Here is a 16,048-nt window from a genome sequence, read left to right on the forward strand (position 1 = left end):
TCTAGTTCTCCTCTAGCCCCTCCCATATTGTCCCTTTCATTTAATTAACCAATCTGGAACCCCACATAATTTCCAAGCCAATTAGCAAAGTTAATCTGTTTTTAAGCTTTTATTTTCTCAGTGAAGTGTCCCGTCTTTCCAGTTCCTCTTGCTACTTTATTCCTGACTGTAATTGAAGCTGAAACAATAGTGTGCAGGTCTCTGAGTATTGAGTAAGGTACTTTATTTCTGCCAACGAATTGAAAATGTCACTCGAGACCCCCCGCCACCCCATCCACCCACATCATGCCCCTTCCCATCCCACTTAAGTCATTCCGGATGCATCCAATCGCAATGAATTCCTCCGCATTTAATTCATTATCTGCTCTGAAATAGTACATCGGGTTTTATGGGCTGCCCAACCCCACCCACTACTCCATCACAGATCACCCCTCTTAAACCATACATATTGATTAGGGTCACTATTGTTTTATGAAGTGGTGGGGGTACCTACCTGCCATTGTTGGGGGATTGAAGTAATCTCTCTCTGGAATTAATTTGACAAATGACAATCTGTCATCTGGTTGACATTATTGGGGATAAAGTCCTGTAGAGGTAGAGCTGCAAATTGAGTTGATTGATGGAGGTACAGTACATACTTGGAAGGGAACCAAATGCTTTTTTCTTTCCTGCGTTACCTCTTCTGGCCACCAGGGTGTGATGTGACCTGGTCTCACAGACTAGGGGTAAGATAGTAAATGTAAAGCCTGGAGACTGAAATTAGTATGAATTGTTGCGTTTGGTATGTTTGCATAAGGCAAGAAACAAAAGGAGGAAGGGTGGATGGTCCATCCGGGTGAATGGGTGGGATAATGCGACCGTCTAGCAACCCAAAGGTTACGTGTTCGATTCTCATCATGGATAACTTTAGAATTTTAGCTCATTTGAAACTACTTACTACTTTTGAGATACTTTGCAAGTATTTAGCATGTTAGCGAACCCTTCCCCTAACCTTAACCCTTTAACCTAACTCCTATCCTAGACTATTTGCATTGCCCCCCCTTTACGCTGCTGCTATTCTCTGTTTATTATCTATGCATAGTCACTTTAACTCTACCTAGATGTACATATTACCACAATTACCCTGACTAGCCGGTGCCCCTGCCCATTGACTCTGTACCAGTACCCTCTGTATATAGCCTCGCTATTGTTATTTTACTGCTGCTATTTAATTATTTACTTTTATTTTGTGTTTTTTTACTTATCTATTTTTTACTTAACACATATTTTTCTTAACTGCATTGTTGTTTAAGGGCTTGTAAAGTAAGCATTTCACTGTAAGGTCTACGTGTTGTATTCGGTGCATGTGACATATCAAATTTGATTTGAACCCCTAGCCTAGCGAAATAAAACAACAGTAAAAAGACAGGCTATATACAGTAGCAAGGCTATAAAAGTAGCGAGGCTAAATACAGACACCGGTTAGTCAGGCTGATTGAGGTAGTATGTACATGTAGATATCGTTAAAGTGACTATGCATATATGATGAACAGAGAGTAGCAGTAGCGTAAAAGAGAGTGTGGTGGGTAGCGGGACACAATGCAGACAGCCCGGTTAGCCAATGTGCAGGAGCGCTGGTTAGTCGGCCCAGTTGTGGTAGTATGTACATGTAGATATGGTTGTGACTATGCATATATGATAAACAGAGAGTAGCAGCAGCGTAAAAGAGGGGTTGGGGGGGGACAATGCAAATAGTCCGGGTAGCCATTTGATGACCTTTTCAGGAGTCATATGGCTTGGGGGTAAAAACTGTTGAGAAGCCTTTTTGTCCTACACTTGGCGCTCCGGTACCGCTTGCCATGAGAACAGTCTATGACTGGGGTGGCTGGGGTCTTTGACCATTTTTAGGGCCTTCCTCTGAAACCGCCTGGTCTAGAGATCCTGAATGACAGACGGTTTAGCCCCAGTGATGTACTGGGCCGTACGCACTACCCTCTGTAGTGGCTTGTGGTCGGAGGCCGAGCAATTGCCATACCAGGCAGTGATGCAACCAGTTCTCTATGTGCTCTCGATGTTGCAGCTGTAGAACCTTTTGAGGATCTCAGGACACATGCCAAATCTTTTTAGTCTCCTGAGGGGGAATAGGCTTTGTCGTGCCCTTTTATTGACTGTCTTGGTGTGTTTGGACCATTCTAGTTTGTTGTTGATGTGGACACCAAGGAACTTGAAGCTCTCAACCTGCTCCACTACAGCCCCGTCGATGAGAATGGGGGCATGCTCGGGTCCTCCTTTGCCTGTAGTCCACAATCATCTCCTTAGTCTTGGTTACGTTGAGGGATAGGTTGTTATTCTGGCACCACCCGGCCAGGTCTCTGACCTCCTCCCTATAGGCTGTCTCGTCGTTGTCGGTGATCAGGCCTACCACTGTTGTGTTGTCTGCAAACGATGGTGTTGGAGTCGTGCCTGGCCATGCAGTCGTGGGTGAACAGGAGGGGACTGAGCATGTACACCTGGGGAGCTCCAGTGTTGAGGATCAGCGTGGCAGCGCCAGCTGTGTCATCAGAGACTCTGGGTTCGCGCCCAGTAACCGGCAGCGACCGGGAGGTCTGTGGGGGCGACGCACAATTGGCCTAGCGTCGTCCGGGTTAGGCAGGTAGGGATGTCCTTGTCTCATCGCCAGCGACTCCTGTGGCGGGCCGGGCGCAGTGCGCGCTAACCAAGGTTGCCAGATGCACGGTGTTTCCTCCGACACAATGGTGCGGCTGGCTTCCGGATTGGATGGCACTGTGTTAAGAAGCAGTGCAGCTTGGTTGGGTGGTGTATCGGAGGATGCATGACTTTCAACCTTCGTCTCTCCCGAGCGTGTACGGGAGTTGTAGCGAAAGCAATTGGATACCACGAAATTGGGGAGAAAAAGGGGTAACATTTAAAAAATATATTAAAAAAGAGAGAAAATGTCAGTGAAGACACCTGCCAGTTGGTCAGTAACATATCATATGTTTTGCAAATTCGTAACATATTTTTCAAATTTGTAATATATTTTGCAAATTCGTAACATTTCATATGAAATGGATGATGGATATCCACAAATGAATAAATACCATACTAAATGGAGTGTCTCGGCTTAATGTACAGAATAATATAAAATGCTCCGAGACCAGGTTGGTCTACACAATGTCAGCTGCTAGTAAAACCTTTTGAGAGCAGGAAGCAGAAATGTACTGTGTGTAACAATATAGCTTCCGTCCCTCTCCTCGAACCAGGGACCCTCTGCACACATCGACAACAGCCACCCTCGAAGCATCGTTACCCATCGCTCCACAAAAGCCGCGGCCCTTGCAGAGCAAGGGGAACAACTACTTCAAGGTCTCAGAGCGAGTGACGTCACCGATTGAAACGTTATTAGCGCACACCCCGCTAACTAGCTAACCGTTTCACATCGGTTACATATGTACCATTTGGACTATACCACAGTATTGGTTTAGGAATAGCTATAAGAATGCTTCTTTCTCTTTGTTTACTCCCTGTCTGACACACACTCACACAAACATGCCCAGACACAAGGTTAGTCTCACCATTTTAATTTTTTATCAAGTTCATACAAAGAACACTTAGTAAGGTTTCCTCTAAAAACATGGTTAAAAAGCCAGACAATAAGTTTGACCTCAACTCTTCCTCAAAAATTATTTTGTAATTAGTGCTGTAAAAACAGAAACAATCTTCATCATTATCACTGTCGTCATCAATGATGACCTCTTTTAAAATGTAAGTAAACAGCTAGGGAATGAAAGGGCCCTGTTGGTGTTATGAGGGTTTCTTTATGAGAATGATTGATCTGCATAGAACTAAAGTGTTAAGCTTGGGTGGGAGGGGTTTTTAATTCCCCTCATATCAATGTCTTTGTGGAAGGAGCTCATTGGAACTCTAATCAACTGATCTGCCCAAATGCAACATCCTGTGAACCTTTAGTGTAGTTATATTAACGCTCTACAACAGGAGTATGCTGCTATGTATTTCAATCGTTTAACCTGAACATTTAACATTCCTAATTCAGGACATTGCCTCAGGTTGACCACTACTGGAGTGGGAGGATGCGAGAGAGGGATGTGGTTTGTGGCGTTTGGCTCTTTGCTCTCTCTGAAGGAGTCAGTCCAGACCCTGGAGACATTTAAATGAAGTCAAACATCAGTGACAGCTGGCCTGGGTCTCCGTGGGGATGCGGTGGCAGAACAAAACAAATGCAGGGCACTAGGAGAGAGGGATGCCCAGATAAATGCTGAATTCATGGAGTACTTGCCCAGACCAAAGGGTTCCATTTTTTTCTTCTTTTGACAGTGCCTGCCTTCCTTATACAATGTGAATGATAGCCACCAAATTAACATACAATATGCTTTTCATTTGTCTTGCCTGTTCTTCTGGAATTGTATGTACTGTGTCAGTGTGTACTGTACTGAATGCATGTGTGTTCGTGTGTACACATTTATTCACATGTAGGCCTACACATTTTTCTAGACATTAAATATACATTTTTAGCTCCATTTCTCGTGGCCTTTAACTATGAATAAAGAACTGCATAATCAAAACCACATGTAAACAGAGAACATAAGAACACCTGCAACAACAAAGATTATTTTTAGATGTCAGGCAGTATAATTAGTACAGGCCCGTCAGCTAAATTAATATCATTTCTGGTCAAAACATGCAATGTTCCAGCACCTTAATTACCTTGTATCTCCATTCTATCTAGACAGCCTGGGCATATTAAGAGGAGTCCAAACCAATTTTGTGATTCATTTAAAAGCCATGGACCTTGAATATAAATCAAATTAGATGACAATTTAATTTAAAACAATCCAATTGTACATTTATAATTGGGCTATTTTATTGACCAAGTCTACAGGCATTGCAAAGGTACTTGATAGATGCTTGGTTAAGGACGTCAATTAAAATCTTCCCTATGGTTTCTTCCTTGTCTAAAGAGTTTACGCACCCACTGATACCTTTTCATGATGCTGAGGAAGAGGTGGGTATGGCGGCTTAATGGTAATGAAGTCTTGCTGATACTGGGCCCCCTCTTAAGGTTAAGATTAAAAAAGAGTACCAGTATTTGCCCTGCTTTACGGAGCGGAGTAGGGGGAAGGGGGGACTTTTAGCTGATAGAACAAGGAGTAGGTCTCGCCTCTTTAACCTCTCATGTTGTCAGATAACTGAGCATACTCCAGGGGTTTGGAACGCTTCTGCCAGCTAACAACCAAGAGAAACAGATTCAGCCAAATCGGAGATGTCTGAAAAAATTAATTTGGACACCGCAATCTGGGTGACCCAAACACTGGTAGCTCTCCACTCAATGCAAAACGAGAGAAAGATGTGTTTTTCTTGTTTAAGTCTATAAAAAGCCCTTATATAAACCAAGTATTTCACAATTTTTAAAGCAGACAAGTGGTACAATATATATACACAAGTACATAGCAATCAAAGGCAGTCGACTACCAAAAGTATGGAACAACACATGATTTGCAGATATAAGCTGCACAGGAATCACAAATCTTCAATCGTCATTGTTAATGTGTTGCCAAAGCACTTGAATACAATGCATTTTGGACATGAATACATGAGTGTATGTACCATACATAGTATCCGAAAAAGCACAAGCTTCAAACACAGGACGTTTTCTGTTGGGAAGAAGTGCGTGGCCAGTTTTGAATCTGAAAGCACTTCATCAGTCAAACGCTACTTTTTTGAAAGAACTTCCAATCCGAATACAGTACAAAACAAATCATACACAATATATTGCTAAGGATGAAACCCAAGTATGTCTACCAGGTTGCATTCAGATAACCTGTTGTAGAATAGTTGTGTTTAAGGAAGTTTTACAAAGAACAGTCATTCAGCTCTTTTAGGGTGCTGTATATACAGTGTAATCAGTAGAGATTGAGTATGCACACCAAGCTGATGGTCCACAGTGTGACATTCCCACTGTGTGCTATCAGTTACGTGTACTCAATTTCTCCTGATAAGAATTGTTTTGGTCCAGCACCTACAACCACAGAATGGGCGACTGTGAGATATACATGGCTCCTCTGTCCTGCTGTAGTATATCATTTACATCATCCAGTGTTGAGAAACTGAGGCAAAACTTTGGGCCAGTAAGCCTTCGTCAGCTTTAATTCACTTTTGACTGTCCTACATAGACCGAGGCAATCCAAAACCAGCGGGCTTACTGTGGCAGTATTGGTGTAGGATTCACTGTACGGAGGCCCGCGGCAAAAAGACTGGCATACCTGTGGGCCAAAAAGGCCCTTCACCGGGTAAATGATACTCACGGAGGGTGTCACTATTTAGAACAGTCAGCAGTGTTTGTCTCCCGTGAGTCAGATATACCTGCACGTCAACATTTGCTCAGGACTAGGTTCTGAAGAAGAGGGACATTAAGGTGGAATCTCAGCCAATTACAGTGCTTCATTCCACTATAGGAGGCAAGCCAAGGCGCTAGCCTGGCGACATCCTGGTGCCTCGCTAGCTGTCAGCTTGGCCCCAGGCTGTGTTTTTCCTTGAAGCCTCAGAGGCTCTCCCTCCTCATGGAGACTCCCTGGAGCCTGAAGGATCCATGTGTCACAACGTCAGCATCGTTCAGATAGCATTAGCAACACTATCCTAGTGCTTGCAGCCTATAGAGCTCAGATGGGGTTTCAGAGGTGTCCACTCTTGCAGGCCAGCCCTGATAACTGCTTGTAGGTTTGTGTTTCCTTTAGTATGGCCTTGCTGGAATTGTGTCTGTAAAATAACATTTGAATCCGTCCAATAGTAAAAGGTCATGGAGAGCTAATCAAGTTTTTATTCTGAGTGGAAAGGGTTCTCACGAGTTCTGATTCGCTAATGCAACTTCCTCTGCCGGAGAAGTGCAGGAGGAGAGAGAAGAGAGAATTAATAATAGCTCAGTGGTCTGATTTCTGAGAAAATAGTCCTAAATATCTTTCAGAAGAGCCTGAGATTGCAACAACAACAAACATTCTGGGTCTGTAGCTCTGCTTCCACCTCGGCTCCCCACATTTAAAGGACTCCGGAAAGGTGCAGAGTCAGACTCCAGAGAGAGGGTTTGCAGATAGATGGGTACTTATTGCTTTGCAGACAGAACATATTGCTTGTTACTTGCACACATCCATTGCTTGTTCACAACCACTAATGCATCCTTAACGATAAAGGAGAGACTCCATAGAATACTTTATATGGCTGGGCTGTTAAGCTAAGAATCATTGTGTGTAACCCCCCTCCTTGTTTACAAATTGAAGTTGGAGAAAGCTAAATGGTGACCGTGCATGCTGCATACGGTAGCTATGAGTGCAGATGTACATGATGTATATTTATACATGTACTGTGCATAACCCAACACTTCTCTATTTCTGATGTACTTTTATTCAACCATATCATAAAAACAACAACTCCAAGTGGGTCTTATGTAGATTACATAACAGCTTTAGAAATCCTGAAGTATGAACCGTGGACAGATAAATCATATCCCCAATGAAATGTAACATAAGCATAAACCCATAAATGTAATAATCTGCACGTAGTTTAAATCAATTCAAATGTCTTATATTCCATATCATGCTGCTACAGTGAAACCACTTTGTGTCTGTCCGTAACACAGAATGGCTCGACAATAGCAGCCGAATGAATCTCCAAATCTTTTAACACTGTGAAAGCCCTGCTCCACTCCATGCATGCCTAGTGTGTGAGAGTGTGTGAGGGCCTGCCATGCTGGGGATTGGGTATCATTAGTTATGGCTGCAACCCCCCGTGAGGAGGTATGGTGTCCCCTGGCTGGGAACAGCTTGGAAGACCATGCAGGGGTTGGATGCTGGAGGCTCCCACCGTAAGTCAACCCCACTGGGAAAGGGAGAGCAGAGGAAAGGGGGTCTGGTGGAGCTCGGGAACAGGCTGGAAGCTGGTTGGTGGGGAGGAGCTAGCAGCAAATGGTGAATGACTCTAGTAAACACGACTGACTGGCTGCCATCCGTTGATACGGTTCCACATGTCTGGAATACCCTGGGCGTAGGTATGCACTGCGGCGTAACCTGTTTACTTAAGATAATACATTAAGCTTGAGGCTTGGGCTAAATTGCAGCAAATGTATGGTGAAGGACGGTGCTTGTGTGAACTTAGACATATCAGGTTTCCATGCAAATATTGTACCTTGCGGTCAAGTGTAAAATGATAACGAGCCAAGAGGAGTTGCTTGCTCTCCTGTAGCTGGAAATAATCCTTGTGGTTGGGAAAGACTTACTGTAATGTCTATGTTTAGCCACTAGCTTCAACCCAGCTGCATTTACAGTGACTCATTATACATATAGATGAACCATACACCTGCATTCAACAAAATAATCATATTAAAGCCTATTTTAATATTACAATAATATATGCATGCATCACATGAATTGCTGCCAGTCTGGAAGACATACTTTTATAAAATACTCTGTGTATGAGTTTTCTTTCTTCCTGACCTTCGTGCTTCATGTTTGGATAAATTCTACAACAGCCAAAGCTAAGATAAAATGAAAAAGCAATGACCTTTACTTCACACCTACAACTTTCCACCCTTGTATTGCCTTTGGCACCATATTACCCAGGACAGACACGGTGACCTGTCCTGCCCTCTAGCAGGCGCCTATTGTACCTTGTGATTTGCGTTGAAGCTTCACTAACATAGACCGTACCATTTAACACGACTGTGGTGACCTTGCTGATACCTGTGCTGTTTGCCCTTTCCGATGTATGCATCACCGGTTAAGACAACAACAAACAACACATCGCTGAGAGACGTGGACGCTGACGATCCCCAGGGAGTCTCCAGACACAACCACTGTGTGAGATTCCCCAGCTTTGACGACCAGGGGGCCTGAAGTTTCAGGGCTCTTCTCCAGCAGGTGACGAACAGGAGGTGCTTGCCGCACCAAACCTCTGTCCGGCTTAGTTCCTCATCCCTTATGCTTCAGGATGAATAAACAAGCACCTCCTTTCCCGCTGTTTCTCTCTCTTCCTCTCTCTTTCTCTCTCTTCCTCTCTCTCTCTCTCTTCCTCTTCCTCTCTCTTTCTCTCTCTTCCTCTCTCTCTCTCTCTTCCTCCCTCTCTCTCTCTTCCTCTCTCTCTCTCCCTCTCTCTTCCTCCCTCTCTCTCTCTCTCTCTCTCTCTCTCTCTCTCTCTCTCTCTCTCTCTCTCTCTCTCTCTCTCTCTCTCTCTCTCTCTCTCTCTCTCTCTCTCTCTCTCTCTCTCTCTCTCTCTCTCTCTCTCTCTCTCTCTCTCTCTCTCTCTCTCTCTCTCTCTCTCTCTCTCTCTTCCTCTCTCTCTCTCTCGGTGGTACAGATTTGCCAGAATGGTATCTTACTCTGTTCTGGATGGAGAGTGATGGGAGCTGACAAGACAATGGCATTGTCACTGCTGTTGTGCAGGGTCCTGGGGGTGCTTTACCCATGTCTACCACTCTGACAGGCTGCAAAAAAGTAGGAGAGTGTGTAAGTGTGTGGGGGGGGGGGGATTTGTAGAGTAGTGGTGCCAGGGGAGCAAAGAGGAGATTGACCAAAACAAAACAGGGAGGACGCTGGGACGGAGAGGGAATTTAGGGGAACCAGGTCTAGAGAGAGCGAGTCACTTCATGTGATCGTTACCTTCCGTTTTGGGTGTTACATTATCAATAATGAAGAAAACCTGCAATTAAAATAGCAAAAGAAGATTGCTTGTTCCTGGTCGTCCCCCCAGCCATCAACACGACATTGATTCATACAAAAAGCTCTCGCTCCCTGGCCTTACTCCCAGTCCTATAGACTCTTTTCTTGCCCTCCTGCTCTCCAAAAATTCATGCTCAGACTGTGACCTCTGTCTTGCTGTTGGTGGGCAGCCCCTTGTTTTTGGGGTGCATGTGGGGCGACTGTCCATAGCCCAGGGGCTGGGAGAAGAGTTCCGGGAGCGTCTCAATGCTGAACTTCCGCTTGTTGGAGTAGGCCTGCCGGTGGCTGTTGGGCTGTAAATGTAACTGCTGTTGATGTTGTTGATGTTGCGGATGCTGCTGATGCTGCTGATGCTGCGGATGCTGCGGATGCTGCTGCAGTGCCTGCCCGATGTGGGAGGCCGTTGGATGCTGGACATGGCCCTTACTGGGGTCCCAGACTTTGAAGGCCGAGCTGGAGGTAAGCGGATGGGTGTTAGTCTTGGAGATCTTGGGTTTGGGGAGTTGGGCGGCGGTGATGGTTATGGCCAGTGGGGCGTGGATGTCTGGAGGGGGCAGGAAGGGCTTGTCCTTGTGAAAGGCGATGGGCTGGAAGGTGGGGGGTGAGGAGTGATGGCGGGAGTAGTCCACCATGGGGTAGCCCTTGTAGTAGTCTCTTGCTGACGTATCTGCTGCGAGAAAGGGGAGGAGACAAAGGTGGGGGAGAGAGAGAGAAGAATGCGGTTAGTGGTATAGAGGTCAAAATACCTTACAAATACCTTTAATATTTTCCTTTGACATGGTATCCACTCAACCTGTAGGTCCACAATGAGTTATATGGGTCAGAATATCTACCTGGTACCCCCAGAGACCTCAACAATGTCCTCCTTTGTTCAGATACAGTAAGAGCTCTGTTATCCAGTGGCCAAACCCCTAAACCAAGTTAAAACAAACAAAACAACAATGAAAATCTCCTCCCTACTTTATCATGCTGTAAAGACAAGTGTGATTCCAGGTAATTACATTGTACACATTGTAATAGCAGTGTAATAGACCCCATCATAATGTGGCTGTAAAATATGCTGGAATTGAAGAGCAGAGATGAATAAAATTCACTGAGTTACCCCACTCATATCACTTCAATAGCTTTGAACCTCTCCCAACCTCTCTGTTTTAATTAAATGTACACATTTAGGCAAGTTATACAAGACACTGTGTCCCTTTCTGGAGTCACTTGTATGCTATTCTGCTGCCAAGGGAAGAATTAAGGTGAGACACCTCTCCCCCTGTGTTAATCCCTGTGCCATTGGCTGTGTATTATATACCATGAAAGGAACCAGTAGCTTTTCACCATCATCCCTAAACCAGCCAACCTGTCAGGTAAACCTACAATGACATGGAGGTAGAGCTGCACAGAGTGTACAGCATCTTACACCCACAGGGGCTTGTGTGTGTGTGTGTGTGTGTGTGTGTGTGTGTGTGTGTGTGTGTGTGTGTGTGTGTGTGTGTGTGTGTGTGTGTGTGTGTGTGTGTGTGTGTGTGTGTGTGTGTGTGTGTGTGTGTGTGCTTGAGAGGGGGGTTAAAATGCCTGAAGCCCCGTACCGTTAACGTTGAATGAAAACAAATAAGAAAAAAAAGCAACAGCAACTGGCGGATATGCTGGAGTTTTGAGGGGAGTAAAAATAGAGTGGGTTTAGAGTGTCGTGTCGTATTAGTGAGGGAGCCCTGAGTGCTGCTTCATGAGGTCACAGCCGCAAACCCCTCAGCCCTCAGACACTAACAACCTTGTTCGCCCCACTGTTGTGTCATTTAGGTTTTTCTTCCCCTATTCTGTTTGAAAAAAGTATCCTGGTTGTTGTTGTTTCTTTCCCCCCTCAGCCTCTGTGTGTGTGTGTGTGTGTGTGTGTGTGTGTGTGTGTGTGTGTGTGTGTGTGTGTGTGTGTGTGTGTGTGTGTGTGTGTGTGTGTGTGTGTGTGTGTGTGTGTGTGTGTGTGTGTGTGTGTGTGTGTACGTGTCTGTATGTGTACGTGTGTGTGTGTACGTATGTGTGTGTGTGTACATGCGTGCCTGCACGCACCATCATAGATGCAGTACATGTACGAATGTAGATATTGGCAGAGGGTATGCCCAGGAAGTTCTAGCATATGTAAAAAATACATTTAAAAAATGCATAGATTCTAGAAGTGTCTGGAGCTCAATTGGTGGGATGCAACAACATTCTTCCACGAGAAATTCCATCAGTTGGTGTTTTGTTGAAGGCAGTGGAAAATGCTGACTCAGGCGCTGCTCCATAATCTCCCCTAAGTGTGCAATTGGGTTGGAATCTGGTGACTGAGACACACACACACATACTTGCGTCCGAAATAGTAGGCCGTTTGAGTATTTGAAAAAATCTGTTTTATAGTATCTCAAAGTGCATCAAAAGCAAAAAACAAACAGGCAATACATCATGATGAGTAGCTGGCTAGATCGACCAATGGAGGACAAGTCTTTGAGTGCATACCTCCTCCAAAGATGGAGAGTGAGGGCTACAGGCTATCCTTTCCGGTTCATATGTAAAGCCGTAACTGATGGTGCATTGAAGACAACAGGGAACATTCCCCAAAGAAATGCTCCGACTGAGAAAAATTGTTTTGAATGGTCAGCCAACTCGGAACTACAAGTTAGAAACTCGGGCGTTATCCTAGAGCTCTGACTTCTCCAACCTGAAGATCACAAGTTATGATTTTTCCCACTGTGAGCTAATTTTGTTCCCGAATCCCCAGTTGTCTTGAACGTACCAAAAGTAATATGTTTTGGCCATGGCATACTTCATCTTTTACAATACAGTATGTGCTAAATAGCATGTAGTGCAATTAGTACACAGTATGCAGTTTAAGTAAATAGTAGGCAAGCCAGATTTCGGCCTATGTGCATATTTTTTTTATTACATTTTTTTACCTTTATTTAACTAGGCAAGTCAGTTAAGAACAAATTCTTATTTTCAATGACGGCCTAGGAGCAGTGGGTTAACTGTCTGTTCAGGGGTAGAACGACAGATTTGTACCTTGTCAGCTCGGGGGAGAGGAACTACAGATGTATAAAGCTGCTTTAAATGGACAAATCACTGAAATTATTTTACGCAAGGCCTTAAACGACTATTATGCTGATAATGACAGTGCTCTTAAAAGGCCTGCTTTCATGTTGTGGCATGTGCCACGTTTGGCAAGTCATGGGAGGATTAAATGGCTATGTTGCCAACGCAACTGTATACAGGCATGTGTTTATACATTGTAAATATTCTAAAGGATAAGCAGCTTGATCCCAGCAGACCATGTGACAGGGTTTACACTGCCACATGGCTTCTCTAAAGAATAGCAGTCTAGCAGGTGCCAAGTCATTCATTCTGAAGACTTCCATTGATCCCAGCAGACCATGTGACAGGGTTTACACTGCCACATGGCTTCTCTAAAGAATAGCAGTCTAGCAGGTGCCAAGTCATTCATTCTGAAGACTTCCATTGATCCCAGCAGACCATGTGACAGGGTTTACACTGCCACATGGCTTCTCTAAAGAATAGCAGTCTAGCAGGTGCCAAGTCATTCATTCTGAAGACTTCCATTGATCCCAGCAGACCATGTGACAGGGTTTACACTACCACATGGCTTCTCTAAAGAATAGCAGTCTAGCAGGTGCCAAGTCATTCATTCTGAAGACTTCCATTGATCCCAGCAGACCATGTGACAGGGTTTACACTGCCACATGGCTTCTCTAAAGAATAGCAGTCTAGCAGGTGCCAAGTCATTCATTCTGAAGACTTCCATTGATCCCCACACCACAGCCATTTTGAGGCCAAGTAGGGGTGTGCTGTAATTAGCCAAATGAAAAACAACCGACATTGCACCAGACTAGACCGACATTTTATCTCTTTATCTTTACTAGTGATGCTCGAAACCCATGCTATCCAACTACTACCATGCTTGCTAAGAAAAATTTGCACGAAAGTGACCTCGGGGTTGCAGCAGCATGCGTTTTGTCACGGGGAATCACTGACGTTCTCGGCCGACGGCACAGGAAGTGCACGGTGAGAGAGCATATGCGCTGAAGGCGGGGGACCGGCAACGAGGCCTTGCTGCCCTCTCCGTCCATTTCTCGCCTTCTCCATCACTTTTTCGCACTACCCCTTTGTGCCCTAGCAGAAACTCTCAGGTCGTTAGTGTTTAATGAAGATACAGGGCTACAACTACATCCTGGTCCAAGGACCTGCTGGTACACCTGGCAGAAGTTGGCTGACGCCTGAGCCAAAGCCGCTGAACTACACTCTGTCCTCTCAATGACTTTGCCAACACAGTGAGTGGTTACGTGCCGTGTTGTTTATTGGCTTGCTGGGGGTTACAATCACGTGTGAAGAGATGAGAGGGCTAAGCCTATATCCCAAATGAGTTGCTGTGTGTGAGTGTGCCCTTATGAGTGTGTCTATGTGTGCCCTTATGAGTGTGTCTGTGTGTGCCCATATGAGTGTCTGTGTGTGCCCTTATGAGTGTGCATGTGTGCCCTTATGAGTGTGTCTGTGTACCCTTATGAGTGTGTATGTGTGCCCTTATGAGTGTGTCTGTGTACCCTTATGAGTGTGTCCGTGTGTCCGCTTGTGAGTGAGTGTGTCTGTGTGAGCGCTTGTGTGTCTTTGTGTGCCCTTGTGAGTGTGTCTGTGTGAGCGTTTGTGTGTCTGTGTGTGCGCTTGTGAGTGTGTCTGTGTGAGCACTTGTGTGTCTGTGTGCACGCTTGTGAGTGTGTCTGTGTGTGTGCTTGTGAGTGTCTGTGTGAGCGCCTTCGTGTCTGTGTGAGCGTTTGTGAGTGTGTCTGTGTGTGCGCTTGTGAGTGTGTCTGTGCGAGCGCTTGTGAGTGTGTCTGTGCGAGCGCTTGTGAGTGTGTCTGTGTGAGCGCTTGTGAGTGTGTCTGTGTGAGCGATTGTGAGTGTGTATGTGTGAGCATTTGTGAGTGTGTCTGTGTGTGCGCTTGTGAGTGTATCTGTGTAAGCGTTTGTGAGTGTGTCTGTGTGTGCGCTTGTGAGTGTGTATGTGTGAGCGTTTGTGAGTGTGTCTGTGTGTGCGCTTGTGAGTGTGTCTGTGTGAGCGCTTGTGAGTGTGTCTGTGTGAGCGTTTGTGAGTGTGTCTGTGTGAGTGCTTGTGAGTGTGTCTGTGTGTGCACTTGTGAGTGTGTCTTCGAGCGCTTGTGGATGTGTCTGTGTGTGCGCTTGTGAGTGTGTCTGTGTGAGCGTTTGTGAGTGTGTCTGTGTGAGTGCTTGTGAGTGTGTCTGTGTGTGCACTTGTGAGTGTGTCTGTGTGAGCGTTTGTGAGTGTGTCTGTGTGTGCGCTTGTGAGTGTGTCTGTGCGAGCGCTTGTTAGTGTGTCTGTGTGAGCGCTTGTGAGTGTATCTGTGTGAGCGTTTGTATGTGTCTGTGTGAGCGTTTCTGACTGTGTCTGTGCGAGCGCTTGTGAGTGTGTCTGTGTGAGTGTTTGTATGTGTCTGTGTGAGCATTTGTATGTGTCTGTGTGAGCGTTTGTATGTGTCTGTGTGAGCGTTTGTATGTGTCTGTGTGAGCGTTTGTATGTGTCTGTGTGAACGCTTGTGAGTGTGTCTGTGTGAGCGTTTGTATGTGTCTGTGTGAGCGTTTGTGACTGTGTCTGTGCGAGCGCTTGTGAGTGTGTCTGTGCGAGCGTTTGTATGTGTCTGTGTGAGCGTTTGTATGTGTCTGTGTGAGCGTTTGTATGTGTCTGTGTGAGCGTTTGTATGTGTCTGTGTGAGCGCTTGTATGTGTCTGTACCTCAATGTCTTTCCATGTTTCATTAACATTGTTTAGATTCTCGTGCATCAACCTGCTTTTCTGCTTTTGTGGCCATCTGCAAGCATTTGTGTGTGTGTGTGTGTGTGTGTGTGTGTGTGTGTGTGTGTGTGTGTGTGTGTGTGTGTGTGTGTGTGTGTGTGTGTGTGTGTGTGTGTGTGTGTGTGTGTGTGTGTGTGTGTGTGTGTGTGTGTGCGTGTGTGTGTGTGCGCAGGCATGGCATGTGTGTGTCCACAGGACCATACGGCTGTCTGCTCCATTCATGAGGAAATAACAAGTGAAATACCCTAGAGGTGTAGATAGACTCCCGTCTCTTAAAATCAATGGATTCAAATGAGATGCAGAGATGTAAATACAAAGCAACTGCCCGTGGTAATGCACCAGACGTGAGGTGGGCCCTTCTCAAGGGCCCGATGAGCCGGCATGCCAACCTGCTATGCCACAGGACCCGTGCCCCGGGTGGCACCACGGATGGCAGCCACACCATTGTCTGTACAACCTACAACTATGAGTGTGTGTAGAGTGTGTGTGTGGTGGGTATAGTGTCT

General features: G+C 45.5%; 1 protein-coding gene across 2 annotated transcripts in view; it reads right to left on the minus strand.

The window, feature by feature from the left end:
- Positions 1-9,239: 9,239 nt before the first annotated feature.
- Positions 9,240-16,048, minus strand: part of LOC118384170 (protein shisa-8-like) — a 74,302-nt gene continuing 67,493 nt past the window's right edge. The window contains exons 4-5 of one of the 2 annotated variants that reach the window (XM_052518848.1): positions 10,535-10,612; positions 9,240-10,368 (exon numbers count right to left, since the gene is read on the minus strand). In XM_052518848.1, the coding sequence (XP_052374808.1) occupies positions 9,836-10,368; positions 10,535-10,612 (611 nt within the window). In that variant the 3' untranslated portion in view covers positions 9,240-9,835. Of the gene's footprint in view, positions 10,372-10,534; positions 10,613-16,048 lie in introns of both variants that reach the window. The other variant, XM_052518847.1, reaches the window with a different exon arrangement.

The sequence above is a fragment of the Oncorhynchus keta genome, chromosome 5, assembly GCF_023373465.1.
Source record: "Oncorhynchus keta strain PuntledgeMale-10-30-2019 chromosome 5, Oket_V2, whole genome shotgun sequence".
NCBI classification, from domain to species: Eukaryota; Metazoa; Chordata; class Actinopteri; order Salmoniformes; family Salmonidae; genus Oncorhynchus; species Oncorhynchus keta.